This window comes from Topomyia yanbarensis, chromosome 3, assembly GCF_030247195.1.
Source record: "Topomyia yanbarensis strain Yona2022 chromosome 3, ASM3024719v1, whole genome shotgun sequence".
NCBI classification, from domain to species: Eukaryota; Metazoa; Arthropoda; class Insecta; order Diptera; family Culicidae; genus Topomyia; species Topomyia yanbarensis.
Window position 1 is genome coordinate 118,026,509 of NC_080672.1, and position 22,672 is coordinate 118,049,180.

At 43.9% G+C, this 22,672-nt stretch overlaps 2 protein-coding genes across 2 annotated transcripts in view; one reads left to right on the plus strand and one right to left on the minus strand.

Annotated features, from left to right (window-relative positions):
* Positions 1-22,672, minus strand: part of LOC131692150 (toll-like receptor Tollo) — a 366,880-nt gene that overhangs the window by 136,021 nt on the left and 208,187 nt on the right. The window lies entirely within an intron of this gene.
* Positions 3,188-8,803, plus strand: LOC131687166 (uncharacterized). Its single transcript, XM_058971220.1, has one exon. It carries the CDS (start codon positions 3,188-3,190, stop codon positions 8,801-8,803), a length of 5,616 nt encoding a protein of 1,871 aa, XP_058827203.1.

Here is a 22,672-nt window from a genome sequence, read left to right on the forward strand (position 1 = left end):
GATATCTTTTATATTCTTATTATACTTATCAGGAATCTCACAACTACCATGAAAGTCGACGCAGACACACTCTAAACAAAAAAGTACAATATTTTATCAGTTTAATCAGCATGAGTTCAATATTATCTTCATGTGATAATATTTTGGAACGCTGGAGGAATGGGTTTGGAAGGGAAAGGGGTGGGGGCTAGTAGAGTGAGTGAGAGTCGAGGATATGTCAGAATTCCTTCATCTTATTTCGGTATACGGGGTGGATAAAGGGAATGCGGGTGTAAGAGCGGTCAGGGGGGGGGGGGCGAGGAGGTGATGAAGGATGGTAGTGTAAGCATAGGGGGGGAGGGTGGACCCTTAATTCATACTCAACTGCATATTTTGCTTTTCATTTGAGACTTGGTTTGAGAAAATCGGGTCGATCATCACCGAAGAACCGATGTGACTTTAATTGTGGAATATGCCATGAATCCGGAACTTCCGGGTTTGTCGATAGTGGACAATATATCCAAAGCCTGTTTGCATGGCAATCAGTGATCTAGACCTGTGAATCGAAGTAATTTGGTGACCATTTCAGTCTTTAGCCTCTGAAGTATTTCGATTGTAGCGGTTTATATGGGAAATTTCTATTTTCATACTTTTACTTGATTGACGTATTATAAAAGAAATTATAAAAGGCATCTGTTAGGCTAATTTTGGTTTTGAACTTTCAATAATTTATCAAACTTACATGAAATTTAAGCATTTTATAAAAATCGATGATTTTCCAATGCAAACCTATGAAACGTATTGAATAAATTGACAACCCCCAAGACAGCCGCAGTGATGATAGTATGGACGAAAACGACAACCAACGAAGCGAATGATCCTCAGCCATTATCAGACGACGCTGACAATTCTCCACCACAGCAACGAATTCTCCTCATGCAAAGAATACGATGGACCCGCATTTATTGATTTTTTTATAAATATTTGAAAGACTCACGGCTAAACTAACGCATCGGACCTTTTATAATAAACAAATTATAAAAGAATGCCGAATATTCAGCAACCGTGTTCGACCAGATTGTAAACCTGTGTTTGCTCAAATTGATTCTAGTCGTACAAAGCTTTTCACGATTCATGAATATGAAAATGAAAATGTTATCCAAACAATCGGAACGGCAAAGCATGACCATAATAAATTCCGCTAAATACCTCGCATGTTTTCTCACATGAATGTCTATCTGGTATTTACTTGCGAACACTCTAGAAGCATTTCACTCGAATTACATCTTTACCACGTTTCGCGAATGCAACCGGCTGCCTACTTCTCGAACGTATCCAGAACGGCAGGTTTGCTGGTGTGAACATAGGCGCAACAGCAGCAACTTCCATGCCAGCCAGCATTACAGTAAAATGTAAACTAAATTACATTTTAATTAATACCTGCCTCCACGGAATTGTGGGCCCACAACGAACACCGTTCAACGCTACCCGCCCGTCTAAATGGGTAGGTATTAGGTTAGGGCGGTTTATGCCGTAGCACCTCCCAGGTCGTTCTGATGGTTCCAGTGCCAGTTCCAGCTGTTGCCGCCGGAGCTACTACAAGAAAGGACCGGAGATTTTGCCTCATTCTCATATTGCCAGCGGAGACTTTATCGTACGTACTCGGGTGGAGCCCGGAAAGTGGGCAACACGTACAACTCGGGAACATGCGATTACGAAATTTTCTGGAACAGGGGCTCTTGCATACATAGGTAGGTACTTGTTATGCCATATGTTTGTGCTACTAATTCGTCTATCTGCTTAACCAAGCATTGGAAAGTAATTTGATACTGCTCTGCTCCTGAGCCCCCTGGTTTGGTTGGTGGCTGGTTGGCTGGTACAATAGCGCCAAGCAGTACATACTTTGAGAAATACTCAGTGCGGAGTTGAACTGCACCGTTTGTTGTTAAGTGCCTTTTTAAGAAATCAAAGGGAATATAGTTGTTGAACTTATTTCCATATGATTGTTGTTTTGAGCGTAAATTTTTTATTGGCTGTTAGATCTTTGTCCCTTTGAAGCACTAATTGCTGCCAACTGTGAACCAATTTGTTCGACTTTTTTCAACGAAATTATTGATGTTCATACTAAAACTTTTACTCGTTTTGGGTAGTACAATAGGTAAGGTCTCATAAAGCAGTCTGTTCAATACTCACCTTTAATCCACCACAACATGAACCTGAATTGAAATGAAATTTTATGCATTGTACATACCTGTAAATACTCACCTAGCCCTAAGAAAAAGTGAACTAATCATAGAATTTTAGAAACAAAATGCAATGTAAAATACTTACCGTACGATTCGCACAGTCAGCCCACTGTGCAAACCCTAAGCAGAAATGGATTCTGCAAACAATAACATAGCTGTCAAACAGCCGCAGCATAAAACACACATAGACAAATGTACACAAAAAGCATACAATAAAGATAGTTAAAAGCAATCAGTGGTGTCGGTCGCAGAAAAATAGTTTTCGAGTTCTATTCATTTCGCGATATCCAAAGTTCCTTACCAACCCGTTTAACTCGCGCGCGATCTCCAGCGGAAGGTGCAGTGGAAGCAGAAGAAACTTTCTAAAGATCCAGTAAGTAAGAAGAGTTGTGAAGTGCGTGAACATAAATTTGGTCCTTCGAGCCGGATCTTGAAGAAAAAGTGCCCGCGAGTGAACAGAAAACTGCCCAGAATAGGCAAAAAGTGAACGAAAGGTGCCCAGAAGAGGCAAAAAGTGATTGTAAATTGCCCAGAATAGGCGAAAAAATCGCAAAGAACGGCCCCGCTGAAGACGGGTAGAGCCAGAAAAAGTGCGCGAAAGGTGATTTTCGGTAGCGTCCCCAAGCGGCAAACTAGCCATTTTACGCGGTAGTGCAAACAAAACCGCATAGTGTTCCCTCCAAGAATCCACCATCGCAGAATATTTACATCGTTACAACGAGTAGTGCGTGCGAGACACAGCCAGCTGACGATAGCGTAGGTAGTGTGCATTGTTTACCTATTGCCTGAACGGTGCGCGCCGTGCTGGAACATAAAGATTTCTGAAGGAATATTTTCAAAAAAGTTTTTAAGTTTCGCGGTGAAATTTTTATTTTGCAAATTGACTGTTCGGGTGCATTTTGGATTCTTGGAGGTTGAAAAGTGCGTGAGTGAACGGGAATACGGCGCTACCGAAGAAGAAAATGGCCGACGAGAGGAAATTCAGTGAGTTGGAGCTGACGAAGCAGAATATTGTCGATTCAATGGCTTTGTTGGAATATTATGCGAAGGAGTTCGACAAGGACAGTAAGTTTGCGGGCCAAGTAGAAGCGTGGGCGGAAAAGTTGGAGAAATTTTACGACGAGTTTCACCGGACGGTGGTGAAATTGGAGATGTTTTCCACCGATAAGGAGCCAATCGACCTGAAAAAGGAACGGCAGTTGTTCGACGGTCGCTATTATGCTCTTCGGTCCTTCTACTTGGCCAAACTGGCGAAGAAAATACGTTCTCCCCCTTCTGCCAACCCCGCACCATCGAGACCAATGAACATCAGGCTTCCGGAGCTTAACCTACCCAAGTTTAGCGGTAAGTTGGAAGACTGGTGTGTTTTTCGCGATTCATTTGAATCCGCAGTAGGTTCCCGGAGCGACATCAGTGCGGTCGAGAAGATGCACTATCTGAAGGGCCTCGTTCAAGGAGAGGCAGCGCGCATTCTCGACCCTATCAAAATAAGCGAGCAGGGCTACAAGGACGCTTGGCGAACGTTGCGGCTGCGTTTTGAGAACAACCGGCAGTTAATCAAGTGTCACATTCGGACGCTTTTCGACACTCCAGCGATGCGCAAGGAATCAGCTGAAGATCTGCTTGCGCTGATCGATCGCTTCGAGCAGCAGATCTCCGTTCTGAAGAGCTTGGGTGAACCAGCAGACCGATGGAGCTCTATCCTGGTTTACCAGCTATCTATACGCCTCGATCCTTGTACGCTCCGGGAATGGGAGAACCACTGTAGCAAACTCGATGCTGACAACATCGCTTCGGTTCTGGGAGGAACCGCCGGCACATCAGAGGACACAAGCACTGGTGCGTCAACTTCAATGCCATCATACGTGACGATGGTAAACTTCCTCCAGAACTACGCTCGAGTTTTGCAAGCAGTTTCTTCAGCCACTTCGAACACCGCTCCTCCTCGCAGCAAGCCAAATCCGACATCCAAGCTAGCAGCCTTTCCAGTCGCAGCTACACAGCAAACTGCAGTATCCAGTACACCCTCTTCCAGCGCCAGCAAGCCGAAGCCGTGCGACAAGTGCGGTGAGAGTCATTACCTGTACAGCTGTCCGGAATTTCGGAAACTCAACCTTCGCCAACGGATCGACCTGGTAAGACAGAAAAACCTTTGCATTAACTGTTTGAGATCGAGTTCCCATTATGCCCGGAACTGTTCTGGGTCAAGATGCCGTACATGTACCAAGAAGCACCACACGCTTCTTCATACTGAGCCCTCTGACGACAATCCCGCTTCTGGTCAAGCCACCGGATCAACTTGCTGTGTTGCCCTCCAGCCGACTCTCACCGCAGCATCTGCGCTGCATGCTCCAAACTCACTGTCACCCCAGTCTGTTTCGCAAGCTCCCATCCAGCAACCGTCTACCTCTACCTCAATCGCAAACTTATCCCACATGCATGCGCCTTCCATGAGTTCTCAGACTGCCCTCGTATCACATACTGGTGAAGTGATTCCTGGAACCGTTTTCCTTCCGACGGCGCTAGTGAATATCCGTAACGGTAGAGGTCGCATCGTCACTGCTCGTTGCTTGCTGGACTGTGCTTCCCAACGCAACTTTGTTTCTGGGGCTCTTTGCGAACGACTGCAGCTTCCTCGCATCCGATTGCCGCATGCTATCCCGATAAGCGGAATCGGAAACACTACAACGCTGGTTGAATACCAGGCCACGATAACCATCTTCTCTCGAGTCACTCCCTTCTCCGTACAATGCTCCATGCTCGTTCTGCCTTCCATTACCGTCAAGCTGCCCCAGTCGACGGTAGAAGCCCGCCACTGGCCGATTCCAAAGCACGTGGAGCTTGCAGATCCAACATTCGCTGTTACTGGCGACATCGACATGATTCTGGGTGCCGCCCATTTCTTCCAAATTCTTCGATACGGCAGGATATCGCTCGGGGAAGAGTTACCGCTTCTGCAGAACACAGAGTTCGGTTGGGTCGTCTCCGGAGAGTGTTTATTGGAAAACCACGATCACAGCGATCCACGCAAGTGCCAGTTCAGTAATCCCTGCACAATCGATGAATTGGTCAACCGATTCTGGCAGCTCGAAGAAGTCCACGATGCAAAGGGATGGTCTCCGTCGGAACGATACTGTGAGGAACATTTCTTGAAGAACACCACCCGCAACTCCGAAGGCCGCTACGTCGTCAAGCTTCCCAAGCGTGACGAGCTGCTTTGGCAGTTAAAGGACAACAAATACAACGCCACCCGCCGCTTCTTCTCTCTAGAACGCTCACTCGGTGCGAGTCCCGATAAGAAGGCGATGTATCAGCAGTTCATCCACGAGTACGTGAGATTGGGACATATGCGGGAGATTGGCCCCGATGAAATCGACGCGCAACCGCAATACTACCTTCCACACCACGCTGTGATGAAACTCGACAGCACCACTACAAAGCTTCGTACCGTATTCGACGCATCATGCCGCTCGAAGTCCGGTATCTCGCTGAACGACGTCCTGCTTCCTGGTCCCACAATCCAGGACACTCTCGTGACGATTGTCCTCCGTTTTCGAATCCACCAGTTCGTGATATCTGCGGACATTGAAAAAATGTACCGGCAGATTTTGGTCCATCCCACCGACCAACCGCTGCAGCGAATTCTCTGGCGCGACGAACCCGAGGCTCCACTGAAGAGCTACCAGCTCCGCACCGTCACATACGGCACAAGCAGTGCTCCATTTTTGGCAACTAGGGTGCTGCAGAAGCTCGCCGATGATGAAGGGCAACATTTTCCGCTGGCGGAACCCGCTGTCCGCCACGACTTCTACGTCGACAATTTGCTGTCCGGTTCTGACGAGGCTGAATCTCTCGCCGTTACCTGCAACCAGCTCATTGCAATGCTCGCTTGCGCAGGACTTCCTCTCCGACAATGGTCTTCGAATTGTCAAGCTATTCTTGATACCATTCCGTTGGAGCTCCGAGAGACGAAAACACTACTCGATTTGGACCACGAGTCCTCCGTGACTGCGCTTGGCCTCCGCTGGGAACCGTCGACCGATTTTCTTTCGTTCAAGACACCGAATTGGAAGGAATGCACGGTTCTGAACAAACGAACGATCCTCTCTCAGATCAGCAGTCTTTTCGACCCCTTAGGTTTGATTGGACCGACCATTGCAAAGGCGAAAATCATGCTGCAGAGTCTTTGGAAGCTCCATCTCGACTGGGACACACCCGTGGCTAACGGATTCGCTCACGAATGGCAGGAATTTCACCATAAGTTTTCAGCACTTGCCCACCTTCGAGTTTCTCGCCATGTGTTACGTCCGGGTTACGACCGCTTGGAGATTCACGGGTTCAGCGACGCTTCAGAGTCTGCATATGGTGCATGCATCTATCTCCGGTCAATACCTGCCGAGGGCCCTTGTACAGTTCGCTTGGTGATTTCTAAGTCCAAGGTCGCTCCGATGGGGACTCAAACCATTCCACGCCTCGAGCTATGCGCAGCTCAACTCCTGTCCAGACTTCTGAAACAAGTTCAGGACAGCATCGACATCACCGCAACCACATATCTGTGGACCGATTCTTCCATCGTCTTGAACTGGATATCCGCAACTCCATCGACATGGAAAACGTTCGTAGCCAACCGAGTGGCTGAAATCCAAGAGCTGACGTCTCACGCCGTTTGGAATCACGTCCCATCCGAAGACAATCCCGCTGATCTCGTTTCTCGAGGAATGGACCTCGATGAACTCCTTGCCAGTGCACTGTGGTGGAACGGACCGCAGTGGCTGAAACTAATATTCGGTCCTTGGCCAGCGAAGTACGTCGTAGCGACCTCAAACTCAGACCAACCGGAGGTCCGACAGACTATTGCCCTTCCGGTCATGAGCGTAGAACCGTCAGATATCGTCGATCGCTATTCCAGTCTTCGTCAGCTACTTCGGATCGGCACACTTCTTCGACGTTTCGCCGCTAATTGTCTCCACCGTAAGAATCACCAGCCTATTCTTGTCGGCCCGTTGACGGCTCTTGACATTGATCGCACTCTGCTCAATCTGGTCCGTCGCATACAACAGCAGTACTTTGCCAACGAGATACGCCAACTTGAAACCGTCGGAAAAGTAAACCGTAAATCCAAGCTACGGTATCTGCACCCGACACTCGTAGACGGCATTATTCGTGTCGGCGGCCGGCTTCACAATGCAGCGATACCTGTCGACGGAAGACACCCGATCGTCCTCCCCAAACATCGTCTCACCGACATGATCGCCACGAGAGAACACCATAAGACGCTCCATGCCGGTCCCAGCTTACTACTATCCTCGTTGCGCCAAAGATTTTGGCCCCTCGGCGGACGGAACTTGGTTCGCAACATTGTTCACGGCTGCATGGTATGCGCACGTGCCAAACCCAAGCCGTTGCAGCAGCTGATGGGGGATCTGCCATCTGTTCGGGTCAACCAGGCGTACCCGTTTCAGAATGTTGGCGTTGACTTGGCTGGGCCAATGTACGTGAGAACGTCACTCCGAAATAAGAGATCGCCATTCTTCAAAGCCTACATCACCGTATACGTATGTATGGCTACCAAAGCCGTGCACTTGGACCTTGTGTCGGATCTGACCACTAGCACATTCATTGCGAGCCTGCGAAGATTTGTTGGCCGTAGAGGAAAGCCTGCGCATATCTACTGCGATAACGCCACTAACTTTGTTGGAGCACAGCGAGAACTGGAAGAACTGCGGAAGCTTTTCCGAACTCAAGTTCACCAAGATGCCGTAGCAAACGAATGCGCAGACAACGGAATACAGTTCCACTTCATCCCACCTCGCTCTCCCACATTCGGTGGAATCTGGGAAGCCTGCGTGAAATCCGTGAAGACCCTGCTTCGCAAAATCCTCGGAAATGCCCACCTAACCGAATCCGAGCTGCAAACCGCATTGATTCAGGTCGAGTCAATGCTAAACTCTCGCCCAATCACGCCGTTGCCGGACAATCCATCCGATGAGCTTGCTCTGACTCCAGGACATTTCCTGATTGGTCGTCCGTTGAATGCGGTACCTGATCCAGATTGCCGTGAAGTTCCTGAATCCAGGTTGTCTCGATGGGAACAAGTACAACAGCTAACTCAGCACTTCTGGAGTCGTTGGCACAAGGAGTATCTCGCCACCCTGCAAAGTCGCTACCGCTGGACAGAAGCCATGGACAATCTAGCCGTTGGTTCCATCGTCGCTCTCAAAGATGAGAGAGCACCGCCGTTCAAATGGCCCCTGGGACGCGTGCTCAGCGTTCATCCCGGCCCTGACGGGCTTGTTCGTGTCGCCACCGTGAAGTCGACCTTCGGCATCGTTCAACGCGCCATCCCGAAGCTCTGCTTACTTCCAGTTGAAGTAGCGCCACCCATCGTAGCACAGAGTCCCGCACCAACTAGCAGCCCTACGTCAGCAACGCCAAATGAAGGCCCTTGCTCAGGGAACCGAGCCGCCGGACGAGATCCCGGCCCTTGCTCAGGGAACAGAGCCGCCGGACGAGATCCCGGCCCTTGCTCAGGGTACAGAGCCGCCGGACGAGCTCCCGGCCCCTACTCGGGGAAATGAGTCGCCAGACGAGATCCTGGCCCAAGCTCGGGGGTATCGAGCGGTTCGTGGTTCACCTGTAAAGAACCAAGCCTCGCCGTGTGGGTTCCTAGAACCCCCGGCTGGGACTTGACTCGAGTTAAGGACCCCATCCTAATTTGTTAAACCAACAGTTCGCGTACAGATGTTCCTCCTTTACAGCACACCACTCCTGGACAGTATCCTGCAGTCGGACCCGACGCACCTCGAAAAATCATCCTGGAAGCTGTAAGGAGGCCTGTACCGGCAAGACGAATCCAAATCTCCATATCCCGTTGAACGTCAGTCATCGCAAGAAGCTCGAACTTCCGCCGCTAATGCCCGTTGAATTCCTTAAAATTTCATTGGCGGCCGGAATGTTCAATACTCACCTTTAATCCACCACAACATGAACCTGAATTGAAATGAAATTTTATGCATTGTACATACCTGTAAATACTCACCTAGCCCTAAGAAAAAGTGAACTAATCATAGAATTTTAGAAACAAAATGCAATGTAAAATACTTACCGTACGATTCGCACAGTCAGCCCACTGTGCAAACCCTAAGCAGAAATGGATTCTGCAAACAATAACATAGCTGTCAAACAGCCGCAGCATAAAACACACATAGACAAATGTACACAAAAAGCATACAATAAAGATAGTTAAAAGCAATCAGTGGTGTCGGTCGCAGAAAAATAGTTTTCGAGTTCTATTCATTTCGCGATATCCAAAGTTCCTTACCAACCCGTTTAACTCGCGCGCGATCTCCAGCGGAAGGTGCAGTGGAAGCAGAAGAAACTTTCTAAAGATCCAGTAAGTAAGAAGAGTTGTGAAGTGCGTGAACACAGTCGTTATAAGTACGAACCTGGAACGGTTCTTAGTACCAGCAAGATCGCACCACTAGCTCTAAAACTGTCCTGAGCGCTAAAGACCCGAACAGATAAAAAAACTTCTATGTATAAGAGTTTCCGGCATGCAGTCTTTAAATGCTGTGAATAGATTTTTACCTTCTCTCCTACTTTTCGACAATGTATTTTTGTCTTCCTCAGGGATTGCTACAACGATCGTTTTTAAGTTTTGTTTGAAATATGTTTGCTAATTTTTTGTCTACTCACAATGTTTTCTGTCTGTTTGTCTGTGATCTTTTTGTGAAAATATATAAATGTTCTATTTGTTTGTCTCTGTTGCACATCTGATTACTGTAATTAATGTTATTTATTAATTATGCTTACTTTTTTAGAAATACGCTGTTATGTCGATCACACACCTGAATTTTTGCATTAAAATTGTGAATTTATTTCTCATTATAATAAAGCTACACTATCGGTTAGAACATCACAATGGAGAGAAGATAAAAATCTGTCCACAGTATTTTAAAGACTGCATGCCGAAAACCCTTATACATAAAAATCCGACAGTCGTATACACAACCGATAAAAAACTTCTTCGTTGACGACAGGCCCAATTTAAAGGCATCAGTAATGGATCATCTTGTTGGGGCCTCAATTGTCGTGTGCGATTGATGTAGTAATAGAAGGTATAGTTCCGCTATGGAATGTAAAGTAAGGTACACTTCGAATGCGGACAATTCATTTTTCTACAGCAGCACTTTTATTGGCTGGATTCGACAGCGAATTGTTTTGAACATAACATTCGGGGAGAATCGAGTCGACAAACAAAACAATGGAATATCTTTTTAAATACAACAGATATGAAGTTACTTAGCTCCGCAAAAAAATGTGATTCGACACCGAAAACAACTTTATGGAATATTCCAATAACGTAGGAGTACACACTAAACAATAATGAAATTTAAACGACATGTAAATCAATATCAATGTAAACATGCAAAGCTTGAATCAAAAATTTTATTGAAAATTAAGTTGAATTCGATGCACTCAATGCGAGTATCAAAAGGCATATGATGTTACGCTTTTATTCGTGTGATTTTACATGTCATTTATTTTTCAGCAATATTGGATTAAAAATACTTTAAAGTGCATTGGTATCCCGTTCAATTCAACTGCAATTTTCAATCAACATGTAAAATTATAATAAAATGCGTTGAAGAAAGCACGACAAGTTGTGTGTATTTGTGGCCGAACTTAATTTAATATTTATATTCATGCTCCAAATATATGCATGAAAATAAATTTAAAATTACAGCATATTTTTTTCTGTGTACGACTAAAAAAGGTATCATGAAAAAAAACTAAGTTTAAGGGGTCTTCCATATAACATGTTCCATAACTCGAAAACTGTTAAAGTTAGATACATGGTGTCATCAGGAATTTCTTTTGTAGTAATATTTCCTACAACTTTGCTGAAGATATAAAGTTTCTATCTTACTTAGTTCAGGAAATAATTTTCGTATATCACTTATAGGTGAATTATTCACAGAAGAATATTCCTGTAGATGCGCAATCATAAAAACAAGAACTTTTGCGAACAAACTACACTCATAAAGTTAACGGTTTTAATTTTGAGCACGAGCACAACCTTTTAAAACACTGTGCAATGGAGAAAAATTTTTGCTCGCGCATCGCGAAAATCCGAACTAGTCGCATACCTAGTTACATCGATTGTAGGCAAATCATCTGTCACCGTTGTAATAAAAGTATACTGAAAGCGTTTGCTGACAGACAGGTAGACAAGATCGGGAGAGGCCGCAAAACGAAAAGGAAGAGTGGCCAACTGATTAAAGCGGAACCCCAACGTCGCCGTCCGAGTAGTCGTAAGCAAGCTGGGATTGTCATCTACAACCATGCATCAAGGTAATGTAATGCCAGCGAATGACAGTGGAAACTATAAATTTGTGCATTGCAAAAAAACACTCATTTTTGAAATCTCAAAAGCCCCTCCTTTCATATTGTGACCAATATCAAAGTAAACTCAGATGCCAAATTTCACATCATTTGGACAGATTTAGACCCCCACCTACCTCGTTTGAACTTTTAGACATTGACATTATGAGAAAATAAGAAGCAAAAACATATTAAATGTTGCAGCTTTTGAAGTAGCACTCAAAAAATTACAATTTATACCTTTTTCTAAAGAATAAATCTTAGCATGTCACTGAAAGTATCTTCATTTCCTAAAAATAGGGAAAGCTGGAGTTTTGGAGCATTTTGTCAGCCTTAATAACCATTCTACTCTATGCTGAGAACAAACACTTTTTGATTTTTTGGCTCTTAACAGAGAAGATAACTCTGAACCCTACACCTCTAAACTCCACCAAGGAGTCCGACATTTGCCTGATCTCCCGTATTCTATTTGAAATGACTACTTGGGGAAGAGGCGTGCTAATGCACTTCGCATGATTCCAGGTCTAGCTGGTCGTGCTAGATTTCGCTGGTCTTATAATCGCCATATCAGTCCTGCACGGAATGATATTGTACATGCTTTCCTCTCTACATTGACCAGTTGGATGCCGTGGTCGATCCAGCGATTCCGGTTGGAGGGAGTGGCTTCCGGTTCGCTGGTGCCCCGACGGTGCTATACTGGTGGATTGTCGCGTTCGGTGCTACTCGGCGTAGTCCCCGACGGTAGAGCTAGCCTACCTCGGCGGAGAGTTCCCCGACCAAAGAATGTCTCCCGCAACCGTTGACGGACGCGTTATTCTTGCTTCGCTGTAATCCGGCAGAACGCCAAGCTTAATGGAGGATTGCGTCCAGTTTACTGGTGCCCGACAATTCAAGGCGGCGATTCGCTACGGAATACTCGGAATAGTCCTCGACGGTGGAACTTTCCTACTCCGACTAAGAGTTCCCCGGCAGTGGAAGATCATCCGAAAGCCTGCTACCCCGGCAGATGCCAAGGTCGGTCCTGCGATTCTGGGTGGAGGGTGACTTCCAGTTCACAGGCGCCTCGACGACCATTGGCGGGTCCTACCTCCCGATCTACTCGAACTTGTCTCCGGCGGTGGGTCTAGCCAAATCCGACGAAGAAATTTCCCGACGTTGAAATTTCTCTCGAAACCGTTATCTCAATTCCGGTCGGTTAGGTGCCGAGGCCAGTCCTGCGATTCCGAGGGGAGGATGACTTCCGGTTCTCAGGTGTCCCGACGACCTACCGTCGACGATGCGTGCGCTCAGTCTAGTCCCTGACGGTGGATCTAGCCTACTCCGGTCGCGCCCAGTGGTCTACTTTATCTCTCTTCCTCAGACTGACTTGTCAAGTGCCATGATCGGTCCAGCGATTCCAGCTGGAGTGTAACTTCCGGTTCGTCGGTACCTCGAGGACCCGAGGCCGTGTACTGCTATGTTTCTGGTCGTTGCTCCTCTCACCAGCTTCTTTGCAACACTGACATGATTTGAACGACTGGTCTGTTCACCGCGTCCCATTTTTCTTTGTCGGCGCACATTCTTTAGACAATATTGGTTATGTTAACGTCCTCACCGACAATGGTCCTCATTTCGGGGACTCGAGGACCACGTGCTCAGGCGTTTCCTCTGCATCACCGTATACGATGCAGAATGGCGATCTCGCGTGGCTCCGGACAGTTTGACGGATTCATGTCCTTTGGAACAAATTGGACGGAATTGGCCTCATACCATTCCAGGACACCTTTAGAATAGTGGCATGATGCCAAATCTGGCCAAAATAGCGGAGCTTCGTCGTGCTGCTGCAAGAACGGCAAAAGGCGCTTGACGATGCACTCAGATTTGTAGATCTCGCCATTTACTGTGCACTTTGTCACGAAAGGCTCACTCCTCAGTTCGCAAGAGCAGATGGCCTGCCAAATGAGATATTTGGAGGCGAACTTCGACATTTTCTTCTTCTTAAATTTGTCGTCCACATAGAACTTGCTCTTGCCGGTGAAAAACTCCAACCCCGGAATTTGCTTAAAATCGGCTTTTATATACGTTTCGTTGTCCATCACACAGCAGCCATATTTTGTCAGCATCTTCTCGTAGAGCTTCCGTGCCCGAGTTTTAGCCGTCGATTGTTGCCGCTCATCGCGGTTTGGAAAGTTCTGTACCTTGTATGTATGTAGTCCAGCTCTCTTCTTTGCATTCTGGACGTAGCTCTGCGACATTCCGATCTTTTTAGCCAAATCACGGCTTGAGACGTTGGGATTTGCTTTAATCATCCGCTTCACCTTTCCCTCCGTCTTTTTGTTCTCCGGTCCCGGTTTTCTTCCAGCTCCTTTGCCGTGGTCCAACGTCAACCGCTCCTGGAACCGCTTCAACACTCTGGAGACGGTTGAATGGTGAATGTTCAACATTTTTCCCAACTGCCGATGCGACAGGTTGGGAAATTCCAGGTGTTTGGAAAGAATTTGTTCTCTCGACTCGCGTTGGTTCACCTCCATTTTCGTTGAATCGAAAAACACGACTTCGAATTTGACAGCATGTAAACAATACACATCAATGAGAAAGTGTGCAAAATTTGGTTGATTTTAACCCAATGGTAAAAAAGTTATGCCCTGTTGAATGTGTCGCAATAATTTCGTGTTCGACCTTTATACCTTCTGATGAGATAGTTCGATACGCACTAGACGTCCGCATTGCCTTAACCTGAACGTGTTGTTCAGCCGAGATGTGTTCCTCCTCGTCTGCAATGCCGCCACCCAAGCAGGTTCAGTGTATCTGAGCACCGATGTGGAGACACTCGCCAGTAGTCACTTTTTACTGCTGGTGATCGCCGAATTGTTGGGAATGATTCGAGATAGTACCGAGATAACTTTTACGGCCCTCCAGCATGCGTAGTCGATGTGGCTATTGAAGCTTATCAGGTCGTCTATCATCACTCCCAGTTGTCCAACTTCCCGCTTTGAGTTGATGATACGACCGAAATTCTTACCTGCTGCACTGCCTTTCGGTTGCTTATCTTTGACGAAACCTACATCAAGGCAGACTTTAAACAGCTTCCTGGACAGGAATATTACACGTCGACTGGAAGAGAAAAGCTGGCGGGGAGTTTCAAACACATATAGCTGTCGAAGTTTGCAAAGAAATATCTCATGGTGCAGGCCATCTGTTCCTGTGGCTTGAAGAGCGACATTCACAGCGCAACCGAAACCATAGATCAGAAAATTTATGTGCAAGAGTGCCTGCCCAAACGTCTGTGTCCTTTCTTCAAGCAACATAATAGTTCCGTTCTGTTTTGGCCAGATTTATCATCTTGCCATTACGGAAAAAGGCCCTGAAGTGGAATGCCGTGAACAACGCTCAGGTGACATCAACCCTCCCGACGCGTCAGTGCTCGGTCCAATCGAAAATTATTCAGCAATCGTCAAGCGGAACCTGTAGATGGCGCGAAAGACGGGAACCAAGCAGGCTGTGCAAAACTCGAGGGAAGGAGTCAAGCAAATTACCCGGAAATTCGTTGAAAACGAAGCTTGAGTGAATATTATTTCTGTATAAATTGAACTTGCAAAAAAACATAATTCAATTTCCAAATAAAAAGTTTGTCCGATTTACGCACATTCTTGTTTGATCAGTTTTAAATTGAAATCGAATTAATTAAATCAAGTAAAATACGGTAATAAAGGATGTGCCCCATCAAATTGCATCACGGAAAATCGCTGTAGAAAATATTCCGTTGAGTATTTACTCTTACACTGTATTTTTATCGCTGTCAGTTTTTCGAAAATTTGAAAAAATAGCGTCACCCGAAAAGCAACGTCGCGATTTGATCTGGCGCTATCACTTGGAAAATTCTCAACTCTCTAATCGGGACATCGGAAACAACTTGGAAATCGAGAAGGCGGGCACAGCGTAGTCGGTAAATCGATTGCCTTGTACGCAGCTCACCTGGGTTCGAATTCCAACCCTGCTGATAGGGTTAGAGATTTTTCTTGCCCGAAGAGGTGAATCACCTTGAGGTTATAAAACGTCTATAATCGAAATAAAAAAACTCGGAATCGTGCAGGCAACGGTGAGTCGTTCGATTATACGTTAGTACCAAACTCTGAGCATCGAAGGGAAGGAGAAATGCGGTCAGAATAGTTATTCTATCAGTGATCAGGATCACAAGCTGAGGCCGGCGGATAACGTGGGTAGTACGGGTTGTCCTACCCAGTCGAAAATAACTGAGTGGGTGATTACCCTTCTCGCAATTTTGGACCGATGTAAAATTTTGGAACCTACAACGCATGCATCTCAGTCACACATTGCGCACATTTGAAAACATCGGTGTACCACCATTTCATTTGCACAAACGCACAGCAAGTGATCTGATGCAAGCTTGTGTATTCCTAAAATGGGACAAAGCCTTAGTTATAGGCCGGTCACCCTATGCTTACTATGCACTCGGGTTAGAAGTGTGACGCCGTCCCTGATCACAATCGTGTAGTGGAAGCGTTTAAGCGGAATCCGAATACCTCGGTCAGGGATGTGGCCAAAACCTTTAATCTGTCCAACTTTTTCGTCCAGAGAGCCAAGGACCGGGAGAGACTTCATACGTATAAAGTGTAGAAGGTTCCTCTAAATCGTGATGAATGGCTAAATACGGTGGAAAAGTCACGAGCCCTGAAACTTTACACCCAGATGCTGACGAAGTCTCATTGTCTCATCATGGATGATGAGACTTGCGTCAAGGTGGACATCCGTCAGCTTCCGGGACTACTGTTCTTCATCACCCAGCACAAGTTTGATTTTACAGAGGAAGCAAGGAAGTCGAAACTTTCAAAGTTTGCCAATAAACATATGATTTGCAAGCGATCTTCTCATGTAGCAAACGGAGTGCGCCGTTCGTAACTGTAAAAGGAGAATCTATCTCAAAGAGCGTCTACAGAAGCATCTTCTGTTCGCATACTGGATACTCAAACTGTTTTTTTGCGGGAAAATAAAGTTGGTCAGGCGGGGCGGGTATAGCGTAGTTGGTTCGATTCCCAACCCCGCACATAGGATTTGAGATTTTACTAATTTGCAAAAAAAGACAAATGACTCTCGGGTTCAAACCTCTGTGATCGAAACAAAAAAAACTACTGATTTACCACCATGCGTTGTTAAACGTGAAACTGACTAAGATATCTTTTCGATAAAAGTTTGTTAAATTCTCCTAATATAGCTATATTTATTCATAGTCTTCGACAAAGTTGCGTTCAATAAACTCTTTCTTATTCCACCTAGCTGTGAAATTGCGAGCTAGCTCCCCAAGTAAATTGGCAAAAAAATTCGTTCAAATTTCTATCCGGTAGCTACACGCGTCCGATATAGTGAAGGCACTTCTGGTCGAACTAGGAATCTACTCAGGTGTACTCCCATTGATTCTTGGAAATTACTTTTTTTCTGGGCAGACCATTTTACAAAGAAAACATCTCATTCATTGATTTACAGTTTTTGCAGGGACCAAGGACCGATTTCTTCACCAAGGTTTTACTTTTAAACTAGGTTTACCGGTATGTCTAACCTGGTTTAAAAGATTAGTATGTGTGAAGGAATCGACCCTTAGTACTTTGTATTGAATCAGAAAAAGTTTCCCTATTCTGACGATTCATCTTCATCGATGAACCATACGTCATATCGATTCAGGCAAATTTGAATTGCTTTGATTTTCGAGAGAATCAAAATACTATTACTAATAAATGCCGAACAGAGAACGAATAGAAACAAAGAAGCTATTTTTATATCGATTTGTTCCTGCTTGATTCAATTTTTCAAACTGCTGCTTTTATGGCGGTTTCCCGATAACATTCTGCCTCCGGCGAATACATCTCGACTAGTCCTGCTTGCGCTGTTAGAATCCAGTGCCATAATAGGTTGGTGGATAGGATTGCAATTTCCGCAATGCACTCTGTATCACCACAGCCACCACCACCACCACCACCGAAATCCGATCGGCCAACCCCACTGACAGTGTGCCGCCAGCTGCACTGCCAAGCCAGGCCGCTTTTATGTTCGATTGATGAATAATTCCACCCAGTGCAGCGCGCCTCCCATCTGGCAGCCGTGGTGGGGCAGAACTTCAACTGTGAAATGAAATTCTGCATTACGAACGAACGGATATGATAGTGACGGATCTATACAAATGCGTATAGCGCAGGATAAGAGCTGTGCGATATAACTTAACAGCGCATATGAATTAAATAGAAACACTACAGCGAATCTGCATCCTGATCTGAATCCTGAAAGTGTGGGAACTCGTGTTTTCCAGAGTTACGGGAATTTATCGCTTTGATGAGTATTTTATGAGATGCATTCAGCAGGACAATCTGCATTTACGCCCAGTTAGAGAGCTGAACTACATTTTATGTACGCACTGAATAGACGCAGTTAAATCAACTTGACCTGACGATGAGACTTTCAGATGACTTCGTACTTGTTGGAGTATTGAGGCGAGTTCTAGAATGCTTCGATAAACAAATGAGTTTGATGTTGTTTGTTGAATAATGGAGCGTGTATAATGGATTCTATGATTTCAGCTCTCTAATAGCATACCAACGACGGGACACTCACTCTTTGTCAGGAATGAATAACTTTCGAACCGTCATTCTTTGTTTTTCCAATAACCATATTGAAGGTAAGTTACTAGTTCAGTTGGGAAACTAATGCAGAACCCTTTAGACCTGTTTAAGCGATTTTTTGTCTTTTGTTTCATTTTTGGTACAGAACATTTGCAACATGTAGTAGGGGAGACTTGATCCCATCATCGTAACTCAAAGGCGGATCAGAAAACATTAATCGAATTAAGGGTAAAGTGCCTATTTTCGCCATACTAAGCAGAGTGTCTCACTAATTCATTCATTTCTCGGCCTACAATCAATAGAATCCTAATAAATGACATCAAAAGCTTTGCTTCGTTGCTAAGAACCAATATAATAACACAAATGCGCTGAAAACAGTGAAACTCTTGTGTTTGAGCGCAACAAAAACTCGAATTGAGTGACCCTATTGTTGTGCCATCATTTTACTCAATGCGTTGAACAAAGATGGCAGACACTGCTCTAACCAACGGCTTCAAATGGGTAGGGTGACAATAGAAACATGACGAAAATGGGCTCATCACCCTACTAGAGTTACGCAGTTACGTAGTTTTATCTAAACATAAATTTCATTTATTCAAAAAAAGAAATAGGAAATGTGTAGTCAAATTTTCATCGATTTAACCCTTTCATGCCCATGTTGTTTGTGGACAACAACGTTTTAAAACAGCTATAACTTTTGATTGAGACAAGATTTGCTCACAAAAACTCACTTTTGAGTATTAACAGTTATAAAGATCAGCTCTAGCATTGAAGTTATTGCAATTAGTCTGATTGGATTCCGATGGAGCAGTACTGCCAGGAACAGTTTACGGTGACAACGGAATTTTTTTTCGTGTATCTTCGTTATGATGCAATATTATTGAAAACTGATATAACTAATCAATTTAGACTGTCTTTGGCTACGTTTTCCATGCAAATGTACTATTGTGGATATTCTAGGAGAATTGTATTGAGCATTGGAAGGTTAAAATGTAGTCTTCCGAAAGGCTAAATCAGTAAGGAATGTTAAAAACTAACGTCTATTTTATAGTTTTTCGTTCAACAATTCGCGACATCTTGTCTAGGGGCAGATCACTCTAGGAATGTATAACAAATTTGCATCAACTTAGAAAAAATGCATTTAATTTCCATTTTTGCATCAACTTTGCATTCCCTCGCAGAAAAGATTACTTAACAATCGTCCTAGGCTGATCCACTTTGTTCGATGTTTTGTTAAATGTAGGGCTGTTTTTGTAGGGTTTTGACGAAATACATGCAACGCAAAATACATTGCACGCAACGCAAGATGCATTACGAATTTCTATTTTGATGGAAAAAAATGCATTTAATTTAGCTGATTTTTAAAAATGCATCACAAGTGATCTGCCCCTAGCATCTTGTTCATCGCTAGCCATGAAAAATAAACTAAATTGTAGAGCAATACTCCGTTCATTAAAAATGATACAAATTTTCAAATACTTTGTAATATTCACAACCTTATTAGGGAAAGTTTGTTTATTAAGTTTTTGTAATATTGAATAGATGATGAAAATTTCTGTATTTTCTCGAACCGCTGCATATACAAACTCTTAAGTGTACCGATTAATTTAGGATACCCTTTCAAAATATGTATACTATCGTAGAAAACGCACAAATGGGAGTAGGTTGGTAAAATTTCAATGTGGGACGCAGTGAATGAAACATGTAGTGAACACCGTTTTTATCGACCTCATGGTGTAAGTGTACTTTAGCTTTTAAAATATTGTTCTTTAGTCTTTTGACGTAGACTCATAACCATTTCTGATTATTTAATATAAATTTCCTTTGAAGGATCCTTTCAGCGTAAAATAAAAAAATTGAATCTTATATTTTTGCATCTATAACATAAGGAAAATATGTACAAGAAAGTATTTACTCGAATTCAGCCTGTTTTGTCTGCTTTCATACGAGGCTGACAAAATCGGGGGCAGACACAGTTGAGGGCTGATAAAATCGAGCCTTCACTGTATTATAATACAACCCCCCTTGACTATGCCGCTGCTTAGAGTTTCTGATTTCGTTTCTCATTTTTCGAGTTATGTTTCAAAATAGATCTTTAATGTCTTCAGTAAAGTTATTCGCAAAAGTAAGAGCTACAAATTTGCTGAATGCGTCATTTCAATATAATAACTTCTTAGAAAATTTATGAAAATATCTCACTCGTAGGGGGATTAATCAGCAAAAACACAATACCAAAAGAAAGGACATATTGCATCCATTAAATTGTCCAAAGATACTGTTGACCTAAAATTAGCCGTTTTGGCGCTAATAATAGATTGCATGTTTTTGGCCTTATTTCCGGCTATGGGAATTGATAAAAATCCTTTGTCCGTATTTAACCCTTTCATGCCTAACTTTTTTCTAGTGTATGTAGAATTTCAAAACTATTTTTACTTGAAAACGGTGGGACCAAGAAACACGAAAAGCCATTTTTCATAAAGATAGGAACTTCCCTCGCAGTGCTAGAAGCTGCTCAATTTCAAATGCTCAATGCAATTCTCCTAGAATATTTACAATAATCCACTTGTGTGAAAAACGGAGCCAAAAGCACTCTAAATTGATAAGTTTTATCAACTTTCAATAATATTGCAAAATAACCAAGATATATGAAAAATTCATTGTTCGTTGTCAACTTAAGCTGTCCCTGGCAGCACTGCTCCATTGGAATCCAATCAGACTAACTGCAATAATTTCAGTTCTAGAGCTGATCCTTGTAACTGTTAGTAATCAAATGAAAGGCACATTTATTAGCCTTACTTGTTTTTGTGAGCAAATTTTGCCTCTATCAAAAGTTATAGCTGCTTAAAAACGTTGTTGTCCACAAACAACATGGGCAAGAATGGGTTAATATTAAATATCTCTTTTGATAATAGCCCGATTTCAACATTCTATAGCAGTAGTTTTCAGTCGGGGGTGAATTTACCCCCAAGGGTGCATTTGACTAATGTAGGGGGTAAATTATGAGGGGTAAAGTTTAAATTGTTATTTCAATATTCCTGTAGGGAACATTTACATATTGGTTCAGTGAGTCAAGAATAAAAATACTGACTGAGAGAGTACAGTAACAGAGTTCAAATTAAAATACTATGGCGTTCATTCAATTGAAAATAATAGTTCCATTTTCAATAATAAACTTAATTCATTTTATTTTTCTCAAATGCTATTTAGAAAGAATGTTGACGTTGAAGGTACGTATATGCGCATAATTTCCAAAAGAGTGGGGTAAATTAATTTTCTTTCCTTCCATCAAATAGTTGAATCACTTGTGAATGTGGGAAGAGGTTCTGCTATTATTTGACAATCTCAAATTTAGCTACAACCGTTCGATTTGGCGAGACTTTCCTTTTAGATGCGATGTTGTCAAAATCTTTACAAATGCTCCATCTAGCAGTAGCTGTGCCAGTTTGGAAACCATGAGAGGATTGATTGGAGCACACATTTTACCATTATGTTGGATGCAACAGCTGTATTGTTCATGTTTTATTCCGTGTAGACAAACAGTATTCAATGTTTGTCATTCGTGATTTATTCGCCCATCTCTAGTAAGGTCACACTGGAATTTCCCAAATGAGCCGTTACAATCGTAATACCGTAATAATAGGCTAAACATCTATTGAAATGGTCACCAAATTACAACGGTTCGCAGGTCTAGAGCACTGATTGACATTCAAACATTCTTTGAACATATTCTCCCCTAACGAAGATTCTGGAAGTCCCGGTTTCCGGGCATAATCCCCAGCTAAAATCACATCGATTCTTCGGTGTTCACTGAGCCATTTTTCTCAAACCAAGTCTCAAATGGAAGATATAATATGCAGTGGGGTGTTACGCCCCCCCATCCTTAATCAATAACCGCCCGCCCCTTCCGATCGCCCTCACACCTGCATTCCCTTCATCGACCCAGCATACCGAAATAAGATAAAGAATTTCTGACATATTCTCGACTAGCACTCTACTAGCCCCCACCCCCATAACATTGAACTCATGCTGCTTAAACTAATTAAATGTTATAGTTTTTTAAAATGCGGGATGAGTGCTAAGACACATGCTAAGTATTATAAGAATGTAATAGACATTTTCACAATTATATTGCACATAACCAGCTAATGAATCATAGTTTGGATAAATGAGAAAGGCACAGTCGCACCACTAGGTGGATTAAAACAGGTTTTTTTTCTTATCATTCTCCGAAGTACCCTCTTCCGCTTGTGCCGTACACCAACGATGGTTTGATACGACTTCAAGGTAAACATCTCCGTCGAACGAGTCAAGTTCCACGGGACCTACAGCACGAAAATCACACGTTCAACTCGGTGTGTTGCCGATCCGCATCGGAGCCGTACTACGAAGTCGTCTGGCGGAACTCCTGCTGATTTGAAGAGGATGACCCGACTCCTTAGTACATGATAAAGGTTG